The sequence below is a fragment of the Dermacentor andersoni genome, chromosome 6 (assembly GCF_023375885.2).
Source record: "Dermacentor andersoni chromosome 6, qqDerAnde1_hic_scaffold, whole genome shotgun sequence".
NCBI classification, from domain to species: Eukaryota; Metazoa; Arthropoda; class Arachnida; order Ixodida; family Ixodidae; genus Dermacentor; species Dermacentor andersoni.
The window spans coordinates 105,313,741-105,334,308 of record NC_092819.1 but is presented as its reverse complement, the minus strand read 5'-3'; the positions used below and the strand labels follow the sequence as shown (position 1 = coordinate 105,334,308).

Here is a 20,568-nt window from a genome sequence, read left to right as displayed (position 1 = left end):
CGACTGGAGCGAGATGTGTCACGCGTTTTCGCCGGACGTTGCCGTGCGGGAACAGTCGCGTTTGCTGTGAGCTCTCGGCCCCAGTGCCGATCCCTTCATGTCCTGTATAATGACCTGTATATAGTGTATAAAGTCCCTTTTGTTATTCTCATCGACGCCTGGCTCGGAGTCTTCGCTACCAACGCTCTGTCACGAAACGGGTGACGAGCGCTACGGAACCACAAAGTCGTAATAGTGGTGCAGCGGTGCAAAGTCGTAACACCGGCCGGCACTCTCCACACAGGACGTCACGTTACTTATAAAGAGGCAAATCATTGATGACGATACTAGAGACACTCGGGGCATCCTTGCTCTAGACTTGTCCAAGGCTTTTGATAACATCTCGCACCGGTTCGTGCTAGACGCCATCTCGGACCTGGGCCTGGGGCCACGATTCCATGCGTACGTTAGCTCCTTCCTGAGGAACCGAAAGGCCACTATCAAAATAGGGCAAATCAAATCCAACGAATATACATTGGGAGCGAGAGGCACCCCGCAAGGGGCGGTCGTCTCTCCCCTGCTGTTTAACATCGCCATGAAGGGCCTCTCGGACAGACTGGCCACAGTAAGAGGAACGGGTCACGCCCTCTACGCGGATGATATTACCGTGTGATGCATGGGAGGGTCTGACGCTGCAGTTGAGAGTGCGCTCTAAGAGGCGCTGGCCTGAGTCTTTCAGGCCTGAGTCTTTCACCAACCAAGTCCGAACTTTTGTTGTATAGGCCCACACGACGGGGGGTTAGGTGCTCCACACCCTTAGATCAAGTTCCCATAGCCCTTTATACGAGGGACGGACAACAAATCCACAGAGTGGATACCATCAGGGTCCTCGGACTCTTGCTGGAATCTCGTGGGGGCAACTCACAGACTATAGCCCGCATTACCTCGAAGACGGAGAATATGCTTCGGCTTATCCTCAGGATCTCGAACCGCAGAGGGGGTTTAAGCGAGAGCAATCTCCTCAGACTCTACCACGCGTTTCTGATGAGCCACGTTAATTATGTAGCCTCCGCGTTGCGCTGGTCTAAACGGGATGAGGCCAAATTGACGCCCTCATGCGCAAAAGCATCAAGCGCGTGCTGGGTTTACCACTCTCTACCAGCACCGCGCGTCTCATGCAACTAGGCATGCACAACACCCTATCAGAGGTGATCGAGGCTCAACGAGTGGCCCAAATAATACGACTCTCATCATCGCGAGCGGGGAGACGCATCCTCGAATCCGTTGGATGCGGTCACCAGGAAATCACGGAGCGCAACGTGACCCTATCACCCGTGGTCCGAGATTCGTTCAAGGTAGATGCCATGCCACGTAACGTCCACCCTCAATACAATGTAGGACGCCGTGTAGCCAGGGCTCGTTCCCTGTTAAAAGCGGCTGCGGCCACTCCGAATCTGGCATGTTTTGCTGACGCCGCCCAGTACGAGCACTCTGATCACTATGCCGTAGTTTCGGTTGACTCCAACGGCACTCTAATTAACTCAGCATCCGTGCGGAAGGTTTCTGCAACAGTAGCCGAGCAGGTTGCTACAGCTATAGCACTGAAGGACCCTCTACGTCCCAATATCTTTACAGACTCCAGGTCTGCAGCGCGAGCTTTCGCCTCCGGCTCGATCTCAAAGGAGGCGGCGGCCATCCTCGGCAGCGAGGAGGCTGCTGGTTTTCATAGCATCAAATGGTTCCCGGCCCATATGGGAATCAATGTGCACTCTGAGGTTGTTAACGCCAATGAATTGGCCCATGACTGCGCGCGAGGTCTTACACACCGCGGCGGTTCAGGTGGACTCACGGGCGGCGACTTAGGACTGTACAGGGATTCACTTCCCACCTTCCATGAAGTCTTGGCACATTATCAACTCGCTCGACGGGCCTTTCCGCTACCACACCCTAAACTTAATAGACCACAATCGTCGGTATTTCGCATGCTACAAACGGTGTCGTTCCCCTCCAGGGGCCGATTCAGTCACTTCGCGCCTAATGTAGAACCCCACTGTCCAGACTGTGGGGAGGCGTACTGCTCCTTATTCCATATGCTCTGGCAATGACCTGCATTACGCAGCTCATCGCTAACCACTCTAACCGACTGGGAGGCAGCCCTTAGAAGCGGCGACCTCTCAGAGCAACTATGGGCTGTCCAGAGGGCCTGCGACAGGGCGGAGGACCACGATCTTCCTACCCCGACGTGGGTGCGGCCCGCGACGGTTACGGGGACTCCCTGAAAAGGGAGGTACCCTAACGCTGTTCCTCAGGACCATTAGTAAAGTTCTTTGTCTGTCTGTCTGTCCCTCACCATTGACCTGGGCCTGCGTCGCATATTTCGGTGGATTTTCATCCTCACCGACGTGCGCTTCGCCATACTAGGTGCGGACTTTCTTACCCATTTCGGTTTGAATGTGAATCTCCGCTCCCGTCAGCTTGTGGACTGTACGACGTTGCTCAACGCCCAACGCCCACGCCCAACGTCGCTTCGCAAGCTCCGCGAATTTCTCGGGCTTCTGAACTTCCACCGTCGGTTCCTGCCTAATGTAGCGCGCATCATTCTACGTCTGGACCGACATGCTGAAGGCTCCAAAGGTACCATCTGCGATCTTCGAGTGGACATCCGAAGCAGACGCCGCCTTCCAAGAAGCCAAGAAGCATCCCCTAACTGACGCGCCCATGCGGCTCATCACCGACGCCTCCTCCAGTGCCGTTGGTGCAGTTCTGCAACAATTCCAGCAGAATTCGTGGTGTCCACTCAGTTTGTTTTCGCAGAAGATGAAGCCGGCAGAAACTCGATACAGCACTTTCGACCGCGAACTCCTGGCTGTCTACCTTGGCATTCGCCATTTTCGCCACCTTCTCGAAGGTACCGTGTTCCACGTACTGACGGATCATAAGCCACTGACATTCGCTTTCCGCGGAAACCACAGCACACACACGTCCCGGCAAATTCGGCACCTGCATTTTATCTCCGAATTCACGGTCGACCTGCGGTACATCGAGGGACCCGTTAATGCGGCTGCCGATGCTCTCTCACGTGTCGACGCGTTTTCCACTGCTGCCGTGGACTTCGACATCATCGCAGAGGCACAACATTTTGACAACGAGCTGCGTGACCTGCGTGCAGGGTCCACATCTCTCTCGTTTGCTGAGGTGCCACTGCCGTTCTCCTCCGTTACGATCGTCTGCCACATGTCAACAGGCTGTGCCCGTCCATTTGTGCCTTCCTCGCACCATCGTCAAGTTTTTGGCAAGCTACACGACTCGAGCCATCCTGGTGTTCGTGCCACTCAGCGCCTCATCACCTCCCGTTATGTGTGGCAAGGCATCAACGCAGATGTCCGCCGCTTGGCTCGAGAATGTCAGCGCTGCCAACGTGCAAAAACGACACGCCACACCAAGTCACCACTTCAACCATTCCGTCCGCCTGACTCTCGCTTTGACCACGTTCACATCGACATTGTCGGTCGGCTGCCTTCATCGCGTGGTAAACGATACATCCTCACCTGCGTTGACCGCTACAGGCGCTGGCCTGAAGCGTTTCCCGTACACAATATTACGGCGTCCACCGTGGCGTCCGTTTTCGTAGCCGGTTGTATATCTCGTTTCGGCTGCCCCAGCGTGGTAACAACCGACCGCGGACGACAGTTTGAAAGTGAGCTCTTCGGAGCGTTAACTAGCATCCTCGGTATCCGCCACATCCACACAACTGCATACCATCCGTTAGCAAATGGAATGGTGGAAAGGCTTCACCGCCAGTTGAAAGCCGCCCTCATCGCCCGCGACGCTCGAACTTCATGGGTCAACGACCTGCCGCTAGTTGTACTAGGTATTCGGTCGGCGATAAAAGAGGACCTCGGTGTACTGCTGCCGAAATGGTCTACGGGACGACACTACGTCTACCCGGTGAATTCTTCGCGCCACCTGCGGTCCCCAACATCTCGCCTCATGCCTACGTTGAGCAACTTCGGTCGCTCTTTGAGCGCTTGCCACCAACCTCAGCTCGACAGCCCTCCACTTACGACGTTTTCGTAAGCAAATACCTAGCTGCCTCAACTCACATTTTCGCGCGCCGCGAAGGCATCGGGTCCGCCCTCACGGCACCGTACGACGGCCCGTTCGAAGTTCTACAGCGCGGAGAAAAAACATTTACTGTTTCTGTGAACGGCCGTGAAAACGTGATTGCAATCGACTTTGTGAAATCCGCGCACATGGCAAACTTGTGTGTTTCTCATGCACTCCCCACTCGTTCCCTGCCCGATTCTCCCCCATCAGCACCCCGCCCCGTGAGTAAACACGCGTCCTGTGTATCAGCGCGACAACAGCGACCTTTGTATCTACGAGGGTTTCGGAGCCGCCGCCGTGAACATCTGCGCAACGAGCGGATGTTTACGTTTGCGGCGCCGGCCTCCTCGGCATGAAAAGCACGTACAATGAAGACTCAGTTTCACCGGTGCTCGGCTGCTCGCCGGTTGCTCTAAAGTCCGTTCTCTTCTCTGTGGGCGCGTCTGTCTATGGACCTCAGACTCTGGAGTTTTGCATAAAGGGGCTTTAGTTTTGCAAGACGCGTAGCGACACCTGCCGGTGCGAAGAGGCGGTAATTGAGTAGTGCGAAGCCCGACTCCCTTGCTAAGTTGCCTATGCAGATAGCGACTGCAAAAGAACGATTTAACTAGATTTTGGTCCATATTGAGAGTGTTTTGCGCATTTAACACCCAGACAGAGAGCTATGAATTTCTACGCTAGTCGGACGCGCCGCCGAACTGCCATAAAGCGCTTGTACTCTTCAGACTGATGGCGGAAACGACGGCAACCGCGATGGCTCCGCGCGCTACGAAGAAACGCCGCAATCGACGCTACTGCTGTGTTGTAAATTGCCATGAACGTGAAGGACGGAATAACAACGTTGAGTTTTACCAATTTCCATCGCGATCGTATGAAGGGGAAAGGCGAGAGCGCTGGATACGGGCCGTTCAACTTGTTGGGTAATCGGGTTACTTGCATTCCCCACAATACAGCGGCTCGCATGAGAAAGTGCGACAATTTTGTTCTTCTGTAATTTTGTTGTGTAGCTCTGACAGAGGACCGTGGTAACCAAGCGAAAAATCAAGAATCTGCAGCCGCCACTTCGTTGGTAACAGAAAAAAACAACGTTGCGAACCATGCTGCTTATGTGCCCAGCTTTTAACTTATCTCCAGCTTTTAACAGACGTCCGCCTCCGCTTGACTCAACAAGTGGAACGGAGAGATTTGGCAGGTCAGCTTAACCAAACATTTTGGTTCTTTTATGAATTCAAAATCCTTTTCTATAGCATCGTTGTATCGCGAGCTCATTTCCACTTTCGATATTTTGTATGTCGATCCTGGGCCGATACAACAAGCACGCTTTGCAATGTGCTGAGCCTGCTCGACTGCGTTTTTCAAATGTGAGCAATAAAGTTGCTGTAGAAGCACTGGATGAGTAATTGCGAAGTAACGCACGTGTGTAAAGAAAAAAATGTCGCGTTTATTTACATTTATTTGTGCGCGCTTGTTGCTCGAAGCGTCTGCGAAAAGTTCAAATTAAGGTACTGAGCGATGCTGTAGCTCCTGCGAGAAAGAAAGATGGAGCGCGTAGGCACTGTAGGAAGACTACTTTCGTTATGATCGCACGCTGCTTGCTGCCTTGGAAAACGTTTTCTGTTTGCTGCCCTGGAAAAGGCTATGAAAGGATTTACTCTCTGTAAATAATTTCGAGACAAATCATTACGATAAAATACATAAAAATATAGGAGATACTTAAGTCTTAATAATTATGTTCAGGACATATTCAATATGAACCAATTTGAAATGCTTAGATTTTTATGCCGATATGCCTGTAGACAAACCTGATGCTCGCTGTACTTGCGAGTTGTAGCACGCCGAAATAACACTTGAGACTTTATTTTATATTGTACACGTACTTCGCCCTGCTGAGCTTCCTTTCCGACGCGTGAATGGGCGGAAGAAGCTTTCCAGGTCCTTGATTTTTAGGAAACCGTGCCTCAACACAAGCGAAAGAGAAGGGTCCATTGTGGCCTATGCGCCTTCCCTTGCGGACAGCTCTCCTTGCACTACTCAGTTTGCGCCAAGGCTGCGATGGGGGCGCTGGTGACGGGTTTTTCCGCAGCGCCGCCTGGGCAGAGTCTGAGGTCTATGGACGACCGTACGCCAAGTTTCATCCTAGTGTTCCTGTATATGCTCCCGCAGGGAGCAGAGTTGCGCATACCTTTTTCGGCGCCGCTCGCACCGCTATTGGCCGAGCGCGAAAAATGACGTCAAATGATCCGCGTCGCTGCGAAGCCAACTTTACGGGCGCATCGCCGACTCATGCGAACTCGTCGTTTCCGTCAGTACCATCGCCATTGCAATCAGTGGACCGTCGATCGTGCGTTCAGAGGAGCAGCTAGAAGCTCTTGCATCTTGAATCTTTTTCTATTTGCAGATTTGCTGCTACTAAATAGTAAGCACTACTAAATAGTAAGTACTACTAAATAGTAATAGTAAATAAAAGTAAGCTTTGCTTAAAATGTGCACATGTCAACATTTGAAATGCGCTTAAATCTGTGTCCGCACCGCATGTATCGAAAACGTGCAGCTGTTGTGAACGATGGTTAGTGATAAATGGCGCTCTGTTAACGGTCACTGACATAACTGCAGGCACGATAGCTCTCTTGGCGACGGTCATTAATCGGCTGGTTTCGGCAGCCAAAATGCGCTAAGTGTCCACCTTACGTGTGTGAAGTTTTAAACACTCTTTAAAACACTTCTTGCTTTCTGGCCATGATAAGACAACTTCATATGCATGCTGAAAATCATTGCACCGCTGTTTGTGGCAACGTACTGCGCGTTTGCGAGCGAACTTTGGAGCTGTTCGAGCCACGGGAGTATATTATTTTGGGGAATCGAAGGCGGTCCCACCCCATATTTGTACGTTCGTGTGTGTGTTTGTATATGCGTGTTTACATAGGTACATACAAAGTTTCGGTTGGTTGGAAGCCCACCCCCTCCGGCTGCACGAATGACTCGTTCGAGCGTAGCCTGTATTAACAAGTGCCCTTTGCTAAGTGCCTGCGAACAATTAGCGCTTGTAGCTCGCGACCACCAGAGAAAAAGGCGGAACACCGCGCGGCATTTGGCTCCTGCGCGCGCGAGGAGTGGCTTCGCTGCAGAGCTGGATCACGGGGCGAAACTATGCGCAACTCTGCTCCCTGCGGGAGCATATACAGGAACAATATTTCATCCTAGACGCCAGCGCTCGTTTCTCCCCTGGCGGAATGATTTCATCTCCAATGGGTGTAGGACCTACACCCGTTGCAGATGAAATCGTTCCGCTCGAGGGGCGGAGTCGTGATCTGCGTCGTCTGTTACGGCGGCGCGCGCGCTGGCCGCATTGTCAGGAAGCGTGCTACAGTCAGGGGCAGTGCACCGATTTCATCGGTACTGCGGGAACTGAGCTGATATTCTTTACTAAACGTTGTGCGTCGCCAAACTCTGAGCCTTCATTGGCGATAATGGAGTTCCACAAACTTCTTTTGACAGCATGCTTCGTTTGTTCTTTCGAAAGGCCGGGGTATTTACCGCGTGCACGTATATTTCTTCACTGTGTGTGCTACCGTAATAAGCAGCGACAAGACGCACCAAGATGTGCGCGCAACGTGCTCAGTCTTTGTTTGACTAGAAAGCAAAACAAAGCACTCAACAATGATAACTATGGGGGTTGAACACGATGAAACAAACGGATACGATTAAAGGAATGTGTTAGGTTAAGACAATGAGCTGCAAGTGATTTTTTTCGACAATCATTCACTACACCAGACAGACCCTGCCCGCCGGCGGGTAATTGGACACCTCACGCTCGGAGCTTCAGTTAGTATCTCATCATGTCCCCAGCGGCAGCGATGACAGCGCTCATCCTGGAAGGCAGTGAAGTGTAGAATGACTTGATCAGGGATGTGTTCATTCGCAGCACGTGACGATGGTGGATCGAAGCCTGTTCTTGGGCGACTGATAGAGGGGATGGTGTGCCAGCGATACATTCAACTAGCCCCAGACATTTTAAATGATGTTGGGGCCCGGGGATTGAGGCGGCCACCCCAAGAGAGTGACTGCGCGCTCTTCCAGCAGTTGTTGCACAACACGAGCAGTGTGGATCGGCGACTTATCGCGTTAGAATATATAGTCGCCTTCCAGAAACGGGCCGTCAAGAATGTATGGAATCAGTTCGACGTCTATGACTGCCCTGCAGCGATGAAGTTACCTTCGACGCGTATCAGCGGGCGTCGCACAACGCTTAGTAAAGAATACTGGCTCACTTCACGCAGTAACGATGAGATCGGCGCCCTGCAACTGACAGTAGAACGCTTCCCGACAATGCGGCCAGCGCGCGCCGCCGTAGCAGACGACGCCGTCCAAGATCCCGCCCCTCGAGCACCTGCGCGAGCTGCTGCCGCCGCCTGACTGAAGCGCTCGCCGCATCGCGATGCAATGCGCTCCGAGTTTTCCCCTAAATGTGAAACAGACTGTACATCGCCCTTCGAATGAAATGTCCACGCGCACACACGTAGGCACACACCGCGCGCGGCACGAAACGTGCCCAAACACGCGCAGTGCAAGAGGCAATCAAGGCGGTGCGAACGAGAGGTGGGAGAGGAGTACCACCCGCTAATAGAATTTTGCTTCGCATGCGGCGCTCTCAACGCCGGCGCAGCAGCGCCGCTCTCGGTGCCGTTCTTGTCCATAGACCGTTTTTTCGTAGGCGCCGCCTATGAGCAGCGCCATACTGGCTTGGGTGAAAGCGGTCTTTTGCATGGCAGGTATACGCTCGGCGGTAGGTTCTGGCGTTTGTTTTCGCGGTCGTGCGGTCTGTTTAGTATGACGTGCGTCTTCTACGTGGTAAACGGTTGTGTCTGACGTGCTGAAGTGGTTTAAGACGTCATGGCCGGAAGTCCTGCTGGCGTTGAGGTGGACGGAACACGCAGCGCGATGTGCGCGCGCATATTTGAGCCTACAATCAGCCTCGGAGATCAATTGTGTATTTCTGAATGTTCCAATCACTAATGTAACCTTATTGCAGTATTATCCTCTATTTCTAAGCTGCGGTTTATGAGCCATGAAACATACGCGACGATCGTAACAGCGTGGGTACCGTTCTGCTACGATAGGAGCTGTGCTGTTATACTTTGACAAGCGTTCAAACTGTTCGCTGCAGGTTACATTGCGAGAATACTTGGTTGGATGGACGAGGTTTCGACACATGAATAAAATAACTTTGGCTAGTAAGAGCAGCATACCTTACAGTCTGAATTAAGCTTGTCCAGCAAAGCGACCGTTTACAAACTGCACGAGCGTCCTAAGCAGTAGTAGGTGCTGGATTACAGATATCTTTGTTCTATATAGCGCATGGTCCAAGCATACGGCATCAGTGGTTATATATGTATAAACGTTGTGCGGCGTTAGCCCGTTTTCTGTAGCTTTTTAGAAAAAGAGGACGATAAACAATTTTTTTTTCGGTTGTGTTCTTTCAGTTCTCTACGATGCGCTCACACGTATTACGGAAATTTTGCGCTCAACAATAGCCATCGCATTCTTTTTATGCGAGCCCTCTCATATATTATGGCTGTATACAGGCCAAAAAGGCAATGCCGAAGCGCACAGCTTATATATGTATGGTGCTGGCTCACCAAGCAAAGTGATCTCTGTGTTGAGGAGCGCCATGGGCCTCATGCAGCAAGGCTAGCGCAGACATATGGTAATTTCAAGCATACTAGACTTGAAATGCGTGAGAACGATGCCAGTGTATCACAAATATTTGATAGCGCCTGCCGCTCAGATGTTTCATGGTTGCCTTAGGTTGGCCGCGCACGAGCATGCGCTCTTATGTTTTATGTTTTATTCCGTACGCCAATCGATCAGACAGTGAGCTGATTTAGCATTTAATGCTGGTAATACAGAGACGCCGGTTTTCTTTGTTGAAATAAAATCGATATAAGCAAAATAGTAAACAGCACATACACGCACCGCGACTGATAATGCGCGTACACCGCGGCTGATTATGCGCGTCACATTTTTGCGCCCCCAAGACATATTTTTGCCTACAGTATGGTTACTGATGCACCGAAAGGCTTCCCTGACGACCTTATATGAACGAACATGGCGTAAATTTCACAAAGTAGGATCTAAAACATCTCGAAATCGTTCCGCAGCACGCGACAGCAATATTTTCAAGCAGAGCCGCGCCGGATCGCCAAGCCAGAGAGGAGGAAAGGCTCTCCGCGCGCCCTATCCTCCTCGCCCGATGATACGGTCTATAGTACAGTTCTAATTAACGATGGGTGCCACGCTTTCTACGAGTGGTAGGAGTGATGCTGTACTATAACGCCGACCGAAAAATGCCCAGGCTATGTCATGAAGACGTCCGACCGTCGTTCAACCAAGACATCAAGAAGCTCCGAAAGTTCGTTCAAGAGCTCGATGAAAGCGTCGACCTTCGTCTTGCCAAGCCCCGTGGGCGGTCCGTCTCTACCGAGCGAAGCTCGTGCATCGACATAGTCTTTCACAACGAGTCTGCCATAGTATCCTTAAGGTACCTTACCTGCCACTTTACGGACTTCAAGGCCATGCTAATGGCCCTGCGCAGGGGCCCCTCTCTAGATTTGAGAGTAGATGGCCCATGGTCGTCCGATATGTTCGACATACTCCGTATAAAGACAGCGCAAACATTCATTTTAAACATTTAGTCAGTGGTTATCTCAGCACTCCGCGCAAGACGGGAACGTGCAAGAAGGCCGAAAAGGTGTAAACTAATGCTAACGAATTACTATTGCATGAATACTCATTGATCCCCCTCATTTTTTACGCTGGATAGGAAAGTTCTTTTAATGTTCATCGATCTACGTGCGCATATCACAATAGAACCGTGAGATGGTTTGTCTGGGCAATTGTCTTTTGGCCTTGAGTGCTTCCGAGACATCCTGACCTATTGCAAAAAAAAAGAAAGTGTAATGTCGTTTGAAAGCAATTCTTAGTTCTAACCGTCACAGCCATACTGTTTCTTCTCTCACAGTCACACCTGAAATACTCGGTATAATCAAGGGTGCCATGGACCATATCGAGAAGGAGACGTGTCTACGCTTTGTTAGACGAAACGACCATATCGACTATGTCCACCTTGTATCCAAAGAAGGGTAAGCACCGACATCGCTTTGCTTTTTATTGCTGTTTAAATTAATCCGTCTTGAAATAAATCTAACTAGAGAATTTTGCCCTGACTCATTGCTAGTTTCAAAACTGAATTTATGAAAAGATAAAATTTAGTAGTGATTCGCCTACACTCATAGGCCACCGCGGAATGATGAGTAAACCACATTGCTCTGTATAATGTTCACTTGTTCATCTTGCCACCCACATCCGTTACGGTATGCCATAGCAGGTCGTTGCCCAGTCAGGTCCGGAGTTCCGCACATGTGCCTGAAGATAAGCGGTTAATTTACTGACGCGAATTTGCAGCATGTGCTGTCGAAGACTGTTTCCTGCCCTTGCTATTCTGTGTGTTGTATGGGGCTGCTGCTGTCAGGTGGAACATTAGCGCTGGTTGCCCATACACGTTTTCATTTTCCAACGGCGACATGGCGCAGTTAGAGATATGCATATTGCTTCTAACTTCTTGGTTTGGAGAAGAGTACGCCCTTCACATTTATGTGCATACCGGTGCTCAAAGTGCGGATATAACTGCACACACAAGTAAGAAAGGTGGCGTTAATGCACGGAACAGAAATAGCAGCAAGCAGACAGGATTATGACGGCGGTAATGATGATAATTATTATGATGATGCCTGTTATTTCTATTCGAAATGGGGGGATGGGCGGTGACAAATATTCACTAGCCTGCTTAAGCTATTATCAGGTATTACATACATGCAGAGCCGTCTAGCGGTCTGCGTATGTCTCTCATATTTCTCTCCTAATTACAACCTCTGCCTCTAGGACCTATGCTCCAACGACTCCGGTATTTATCAGTCTCTTCCCTGCTTCTGCCACTCGCGCGTAATCTAAACTATTGCTTACTTGGACTGCTCACGAGTTAACGCTTCTATGCACTTTGAATCCCAGCGCTTCTGCAAGGTACATGCTTTCTAGTGTCCTTGCTTGATGAATATCTACGCAGTCAACTCCGACCTGGTAAATAGTTTCCTTACTTTTGCTGCAGCAGATGCATGCCTGACCATGCTGCGAATATTTGCGTCTGTATGTTTGTGTCCACAGCAGACAGCTCGAGCCTCAGATGGCGAGACAGTGACCTTTCTGTTATCGTGCCGATGTTCCTTCCGAATTACTTTATTGCCCCATTTGTAAATTTCCAGTCTTGGTTCCGTTATTTGAAGCAAATATACTTTCTTTGTCTCTCTTACTTTCTTTTTGATAACCTAGGATATTTTATATACACATTGAATTGCTCTGACCTTGGTTTTTAACTTTCTTGACTGCCACTTATATATTAACATCTTAAATACTGTTGCTCTAACAACCCATCTTCTCATTGATGCAATAGGCGACTGGTACAACACATAATATATACGGTTCACTTCAAAAGTAGTATTTAATTTGCAAGCCGCACTAAGAAGTCAGCTTTAGGCGAAAAACGAGACAAAAGAAGTATAACTAAGATTTTCTGGAGGAATGCTTGAGTCAAAGGTTTTGTTTATTACCTGCACGGTAGAGAAATTTAACCCGCATACATAGGCACTACAGTTTGCGCTATAACAGCCTACTGGAGGTGTCAGAGTGATGAGCGCTCGTTGTCCATATTGTGACGCGGAGAACAAGATGTCATAACCCGCCATGGTTGCTTAGTGGCTATGGTTTTGGGCTGCCAAGCACGAGGCCGCGGGATCGAATCCTGACCACGGTGGACGCATTTCAATGAGGGCGAAATGCGCAAACACCCGTATACTTAGTTTTTGGTGCACGTTAGAGAGTACCAGGTGGTCCAAATTTCCGGAGTCCCTCACTACGAAATAGTTGTTTTGGCACGTAAAACCCCATAATTTAATTCTTAATCATCAATGTGTTATTACAGACTGCTATTGCAATAAAGAGTGTGATACGAAGACGTGGATGGCAAAATAATGAACACTGAAACAGTGGCGTTTCGTTCTGACGGGAGCGGCTATGCAAAAGCAAAATGCTTCTTATGTATTTTAGTTTTAGAAAGCGCCAAGGCGTATCGCCAATAGCGTTGCAGTGTGCGTTCTCTATTGTGGTGTTCTGTTGTCTATAAACGGCGATACGCTTACATGCAGGCTTAAAGCTCTCGAGTGCAGCCGCAGAAACTACCACGCGAGTCGCTTTCTTCGGGTCACATTTATGCGTAGGCCAACTGCGTGCCTTTTACTACGTCGCTCTCCGCGGTGACGCGGTGAGCGGGCTTCACCTGCTGGCTTTTCTTTCAAGTAATAGCCATGTGGATTTACCCAATCTAACCTCGACCACATCGCATTAGGAGGAACATTTTGTTCCTAACGGTCGAAGAACATTATAGAAGCACTCACAAAAATTTGAGCCCAATATCCAGTCGGGCCCGGTGCCGAAAAAAGAGCGGATGCCAAAAACGAATGCTATGATAGAAAAATGGCCAATCCTAGTCTCTTGCCTGCATATAAGTGCCCGTATCCCTGCATAACCTTTCCCACGGACATGGCATTAAGGAACAGGGAGTGCAAGTTGAGGTTTTGTCGTGGTATGATGACAAAACGGTTTAGTAATTTCGAAATGGATCTTTGTTTCTCGCATGCAAGGCATGTATTTCTGTGAGTAGGATGAAACAGAGCCATACGGCAGAGTGCAGCGATTATCTACTTATAAATATGTTTCCGCTATTAGTGGCTAGGTTACATGTGGTCACTGCTGTGAAAACGAACACTTGCTTCGCGGCAGACCGTTAACAGCGGTCACTGCGCGGAGCGCGAATTAGATGGCGCTACGGGGTTGGAAGCCGATAGAGGATGTCGACATCACTCTACGGACAAGTGAGGGCGGTATCATCCCCAGGGTAGCCTACGTCCGCGTCCTGGGTATGACTATCGAATCAAACGGCTCCCATAACCTGACGGTGTCAAACTAGCCCAGAAAACGGATAATGCCATCAGACTCGCCGGTTCGGAGAGTTGCGGACCGGCAGCAGGGTCTTGTAGAGGGCAATCTTGTGAGAATGGTGCACGCCTTTGTGATGTGTCATTTTGCCTACGTCCAGCCATGCGCAAGTGGCAAACATTGGAGTGAATCAAGCCCAACACATTGATCACGACGACTATCGAGAGGGCCCTCGGGCTCCCCACGTACACAAACTTGGAGACATTGACGCGTCCCGGCATGCACAACGCGCTGAAAGAGATTGCGGAAGCGCAGGAGAGGGCCCAATACGCTAGGCTTTCCACCAACCAAGCGGGTAGCAGCATCCTGCGGGGCTGGGGGTTCGTGCGGTGGAAATCGAGTCTCGCTTTTCCGGTCTCCCTCGGGAACAGCGCAAACGCATCGTTCTTGCTCCAACTTCACGCAACGTTCATACCGAACATAACATGGGTCGGAGAGGAGCTAGGGCCAAGGCTCTCCTGGGCGAGGCTCACACACGGCTTCGGTAATGCTGTTTTGTCGATGCTGCACGGTACGGCGACGGGATGGCATTCGTAGCGGTGGGCATCGATCACGATCGGAAAATCACGAACTCATGACGGTTCAAACGAAGTCGGCCGAGGTTGCGGAGCAGGTGGCGATAGCCCTGTTCCGCCTATAGCCAACTCGGCTACCAGCAGGTGCTCCTGCTGGACGACAGAAGGAGAACGATCTACAGTGACTCGAAGACGGTTCTCCAAGCGTTCGCCAAGGGCACCGTATCGGAGCAGGTCCTGCGGATTGTGCCGGACAAGGACATCCAGCCGCACACAACTATCTGGTTCCCCGCGCACACGGGGCAGACCGAGGGCACCCCGCCCAACCTCAACGAATGTGCCCACAGAGCTGCGCGAGGGGTCGTCGTACGCGTAGCTACTGGGTGGCGCGGCTCTGATGTTGTGGACAATCGGGACCCTCCCTCATATAACGAACTTACCAAACATTTTTACATGGGACGAAGACGATATCCTCCGCCACATAGAAAACTAGGTAGACCGCAGACTTTAACACTCAGGTTATTTTACCAGCCAGGTCTGGGCGTACCTAATCCCACACTGTTACACAGAATCTATCCAGAGACACAATCGACCAGTATTTGCGAGCTATGTTCAGACGTAGCTAAGTTAGAACACATGCTCTGGCGGTGCCCCGCATTGTCCACGTTGTCCAAATGGAAGGCGGCCATAAGCAGCCCCGACCTTGAAGCACAGCTATGGGTTGTGCATTGGGCCCGCGACGCAGCAGCTCGGACTGTACCAACGTGGGAGCGGCCCGCTACGCGCTACCGCGCGTTACGAAGGACCACAGACAGACAGACAGACAGACAGACAGACAGACAGACAGACAGACAGACAGACAGACAGACAGACACAGACAGACAGACAGACAGACAGACAGACAGACAGACAGACAGACAGACAGACCAATGCCTCCTTTACTAGATGCCAGCCGCGTTGCTCGCTTTCCCATTGCGGCGGCGGTTCCCTTAGTTGAAGATAGTTCAGCATAAATTCCGTGAGGCGGCGCTCGTTGCCTTTTCAACTTCCGGCGGATGTGGCAGCGGCGGCTGAATGCTCCGCCGGCGCTTTATATGCGCGGGCGTCTGTTAGCGAGCGTTATGGCGGGCCTCCGAGATGGCAACAGGCGCCATGGTAATCTCAGAGGCCGCAGCACGTGATCTAGGTTGCAGACGTCCGCCACAAGCGGCGCTCGTTGCCTTTTCGCGGAGGAGAGAAAAGGGAGAGGGCCAGGAACCGAGTTTATGGACAACGCGGCTGGCATCTAGTAAAGGAGGCATTGGACAGACAGACAGACAGACAGACAGACAGACAGACAGACAGACAGACAGACAGACAGACAGACAGACAGACAGACAGACAGACAGACAGACGGACGGACGGACGGACGGACGGACGGACGGACGGACGGACGGACGGACGGACGGACGGACGGACAGCGAACTTTATTTAATCCTGAGGAGCTACTGTCAGGACCTCCTAACGGGAGGCCTTTGTAGCCGCTGGCCGCGCCCACGTAGAGGACAGAACGCCGTGACGCTCCGCCCTTTCCAGGACCCTCTGGATAGCCTGGGCTTGCTTTTGGAGTACCGTGCTTCTGATGGCCTCCTCCCATTCGGCTTCGCTGGAGAGAAAGTCGTTAGGCAACGCGGGACATCGCCAGACCATGTGAGCCATAGAGCAAAAGGTTTCACTGCAGTCGGGACAGCTAGGGTCTACATCCGAGTACATCCTACTGAGGAATCCCCGCGACGGAAAAGATCCCGTCTGCAGCATTCTAAGAGTAGCTGACCGACCTCTACTGAGCTTCGGGTGAGGCAGAGGATAAATTCTCCGACCAAGTTGGTAATGTTTAGTAATTCCATTAAATGTGAGGAGTGGATCGTTCTGCTGAGTCCCTTCCTGCCCCTCCGAAGCCTGCAGACCGTCGCGGAGCGTGAGTTCTCGCGCACGGTCGTGGGCCAGCTCACTAAGGTTTCGGAAACCTTCGAGAATCTTCGTCCCCATGTGTGCGGGGAACCGCGTGATATAATGAGAACCGGAGCAAGCACGTTACCCTAGAATAGAGGCCGCTTCTCGTGCGAGGTTACCCGATTCGAAAGCTCTGATTGCGTCTCTCGAGTCGGTGTAAATGTAGGAACGCTCTGAGTCACACAAGGCCAGCGCAACCGCAATTCGCTCTGCTATACTCGCGGTGGCCACTCTGACCCAGGCGGAGGAGCGAAGCACTCCCCGCCCGTCTACAACAGACAACGCGAACACTCTCCTGTTCCCATAGTGCGCCGCATCGACAAAGACCGCGGAGTCTCTATCATCTCTAACTTTCTTCAATATGGCTCGTGCACGGGCTTTACGTTTACCCTCATTATGCTGTGGATGTACGTTTCGCGGGAATGGCCTCACCAGGTAGGTCGTCCTCGTTTCTCGTGTCAATGTTATGCGCCGGTCCTCCATTATCCTAGGAGCCATGCCAACCTCGTCGAGAATCCGCCTGCCAGCTTTGGTCGACGATAGCCTAACCACCTGGGCAGTGACCTGTGCCTCTATATCTCGTCTATGCTATTGTGCATCCCGAGTTGATCTAGCCTGTCGGAGCTCGTGGCAATAGGCAAGCCTAGCACTTTCTTGATGCTCTTGCACATGAGGGTATTTAATTTGGTCTTTTCCGTTTTTGTCCATACTAGAACTGACGCCACATAGTTAATATGGCTCATGAGAAACGCGTTGTACATCCGAAGGAGGTTGTCTTCACCTAACCCCTTCTTTCGGTTGGACACCCTAGCAGTTAACCGCAAGATATTCTTCGTCTTGGCTGTAACGTGGGTAATTGTTCTGGCATTACAGCCCCTCGCGTCTATGAGCAGGCCTAGTATCTTAACTGAGTCGACTCTAGGAATTTTCTGCCCATTATTCGCGTATAATGCCACGGGTAGCTGGTTGAGGGGTGTCAGACCCCGAACCCCCAGCCTTGCGAGTCTGTAAAGCAACAGCTCCGATTTACTCGTAGACAGCTTGAGACCCGTGTCGGCAAGGTAAGCCTCCGTCTCGTCCAAGGTCGCTTGTAGAGCCTGCTCAATTTCTGCTAGGGAGCCCCCGGGTACCAGATCGTGATGTCATCTGCGTAAAGTGCGTGACCTATGCCCTGAATGCCGCCCAGCCTGTCTGATAGACCCTTCATGACTATATTGAAGAGCAGTGGCGAGATGACTGATCCCTGAGGGGTACCCCGAGACCCAAATTCGTACACGTTCGAGCGAATCTGCCTTACCTGAATAGTAGGAGTTCTATTCACGAGACAGGACCTGACAAAGGCCTGGAATTTGACTCCTAGGCCTATCCCGGCCATGGTCTGCCGAATGTATCTATGTAATGTATCTATGTGTCGAACGCCGTAGTGAGATCCAGGGCGAGAATCGCTTTCACGTTCCGGGTGCCGCTATTAAAGATTTGCTTCCTTAGCATTAGCATAACGTCCTGCGTCGATAGGCTGGGCCGAAAACACACCATATTATGTGGGAAGAGGTCTCTGCGCTCTATGTACCCGGAAACCCTGTTTAAGATTGCGTGTTCCGCTACCTTGCCTATGCACGAGGTTAGTGATATTGGCCTCATGTCGTCCAAATGAAGGGGTTATCCTGGTTTAGTAATGAGTGTCACCATAGCCGATCTCCATCCGTCAGGCACTTGTCCTGTCTCCCATACCCTGTTGACCTGTTTAGTTAGTAGTTCCCCTGTCTTATCGTCCAGGTTTCGTAGTAGCCTGTTAGAAACTTTATCCGCACCCGGAGTCGACCTGCTGTTTAAATTGTAGAGCACTGCCCTGATCTCCGATTCTGTGAAGGGCGTGTCTAGCTCCTCTACCGCCGCGCACTGTATCGGCAGATAATCCTCTTCCTGCGTCGGCCTTATGGGGAGGTACCTATTCGCGAGCGGCATTCAAAAGTTACTGTTCAGTACCTCCCTTCTGTTTGTGCCGGTGTATGACTTTACTAAGTGTTTGCCTTTGATTATGCTTAGTCTGGGCGTCATCCAGGAGGCGCTTGAGGCAGTTCCACTTCCCTCCTGAGCGCATGGACCCGTCTACTGCCGCGCAGACCTCGTCCCATTGTAGCCTATTGAGCTCCGCGCAATATCTCTCGGTCTCTCTATTAAGCTTCACAACCTTTTTACTCAGCCTGAAATTTAGCCTTTGTGTTTTCCACCTCATTAGAATCAACGGTATGGCCTCCAACAGGTGCGCTAGGGGCGGATCCATTCTTAGGACCTCCGCTTCCGTTTGTACTACCCTAGTAGCCCTCTCGACATCCTCCGTTAGAGAGTCGATAGACTCGCCAAACGAGGAAAATGGTCTGGTTCGCTCCTTCCTAAGTTTCCTGAACTCCTCCCAGTTCATGATTCGAAATACCCTGGCCGGTCGGGCCGTCCACGCTTAAAGTTACCGCTACAATGAAGTGGTCACTGCCCAGGTTCTGCTTATTGGCCCACGTTATGTTACCAACGTTCCTTACACATGCCAAACCAGGCGTTGTGTCTCGCGCAATTGACGTGCCCAGTTTACTGGGAACCCTGGGTCCGTGATTACCGAAAACGCGAGATCATCCAGGATCCTCGCCAGGTTCTCTCCTTTTACAGTCCGCCTGACGTAGCCCCATGCATTATGAGGGGCGTTATAGTCCCCAGCAACTATCAGGAGAGAGTGTTTGGCTGTCTGCGTCGTCTTCCTAAGCAGGGACTTAAAGGTCTGTCTCTGGCCCGACGGCGGGCTATAGACATTAGGTAGAAATAAGCTCTGCTTAAGACGCCCGTGCGGCTTAACCTCCACGAAAAGGGCCTCCATCTTACCCCGTCCAGATTTGATCGGATATTCAATAAAGGCTAGATATTTTTTAGCATCCTAGCTAGTCCTCTGCCTCCCTCGTTCCTGACCGACACAGTGTTGAAGCCAGAAAGGGTAGGGTGGTCACATAGTGTCTCCTGTAATAACAAAATCTGCGTTTTTTTCCGAAGGAGCAGAATAAAGTTTTAGCATATCATACCATATTGGCTCCGACGCCAAAGTGTGCCTTCTCTGTGCAGCGGAATGCCAGAATAACCTACAAAGGGAAAAGGGCTTCTGCAAATTTTTTGGTTGTATGTCATGACATATCGCGCATATCAATCCAAATGTCGCGTGGTTGACTTTTCTGCCTAAGTGCAATATCTGCGCACTCTGCCGTACTGAAAGGGGAAACGCGAGTTCGCGAGTCGTTCACGCCATGCGTTTTAGCAAGTAAATGGTTGTCTACCATAGGTGAATGAGCATTTTTGCTGATTAGGCTGCTGAGGTCTGAGAAAGATATGTTTCGCTCAATATAAAACGTGACATAAACTGTAAGGGGCGTTGAACTGGGAGTAATTGAGCGTATTTTTGTACGCATTTGGCGTCGCGGTGTTGCCCAGCTCCTTAACGAATATTTCGAATCCTGCAATGGGTATGTCATAACAGCAGGAGACGTTAGAGCTCGTACGACGTGGATTGCGCATACAGTCATGACGACAAACAAAGAGCATCTGCTTTGCAAACATATATTCCTATGCTGTGCAACCTAAAGGAATTAAGTAGGTGTTGTTGTATCCCGGCCACGGCGGGCGCATTTCGATGGGGGCGAAATGCGAAAACACCCGTGTACTTAGATTTAGGTGCACGTTAAAGAACCCCAGGTGGTCAAAATTTCCGGAGTACTCCACTACGGCGTGCCTCATAATCAGAAAGTGGTTTTGGCACGTAAAACCCCATAAATTTAATTTGAGTAGGTGTTGTTTCGCTGCAAACAAGCTTCCGGAGAACTTTCTATTTCATTTT

At 50.9% G+C, this 20,568-nt stretch overlaps 1 protein-coding gene across 1 annotated transcript in view; it reads left to right on the top strand.

Moving 5' to 3' along the window:
* Nucleotides 1-20,568, top strand: part of LOC126522244 (astacin-like metalloprotease toxin 5) — an 82,420-nt gene that overhangs the window by 40,374 nt on the left and 21,478 nt on the right. Inside the window, exon 4 of the mRNA XM_055066351.1 lies at nucleotides 11,105-11,225. Within this exon, the coding sequence (XP_054922326.1) occupies nucleotides 11,105-11,225 (121 nt within the window). The remainder of the gene's footprint in view (nucleotides 1-11,104; nucleotides 11,226-20,568) is intronic.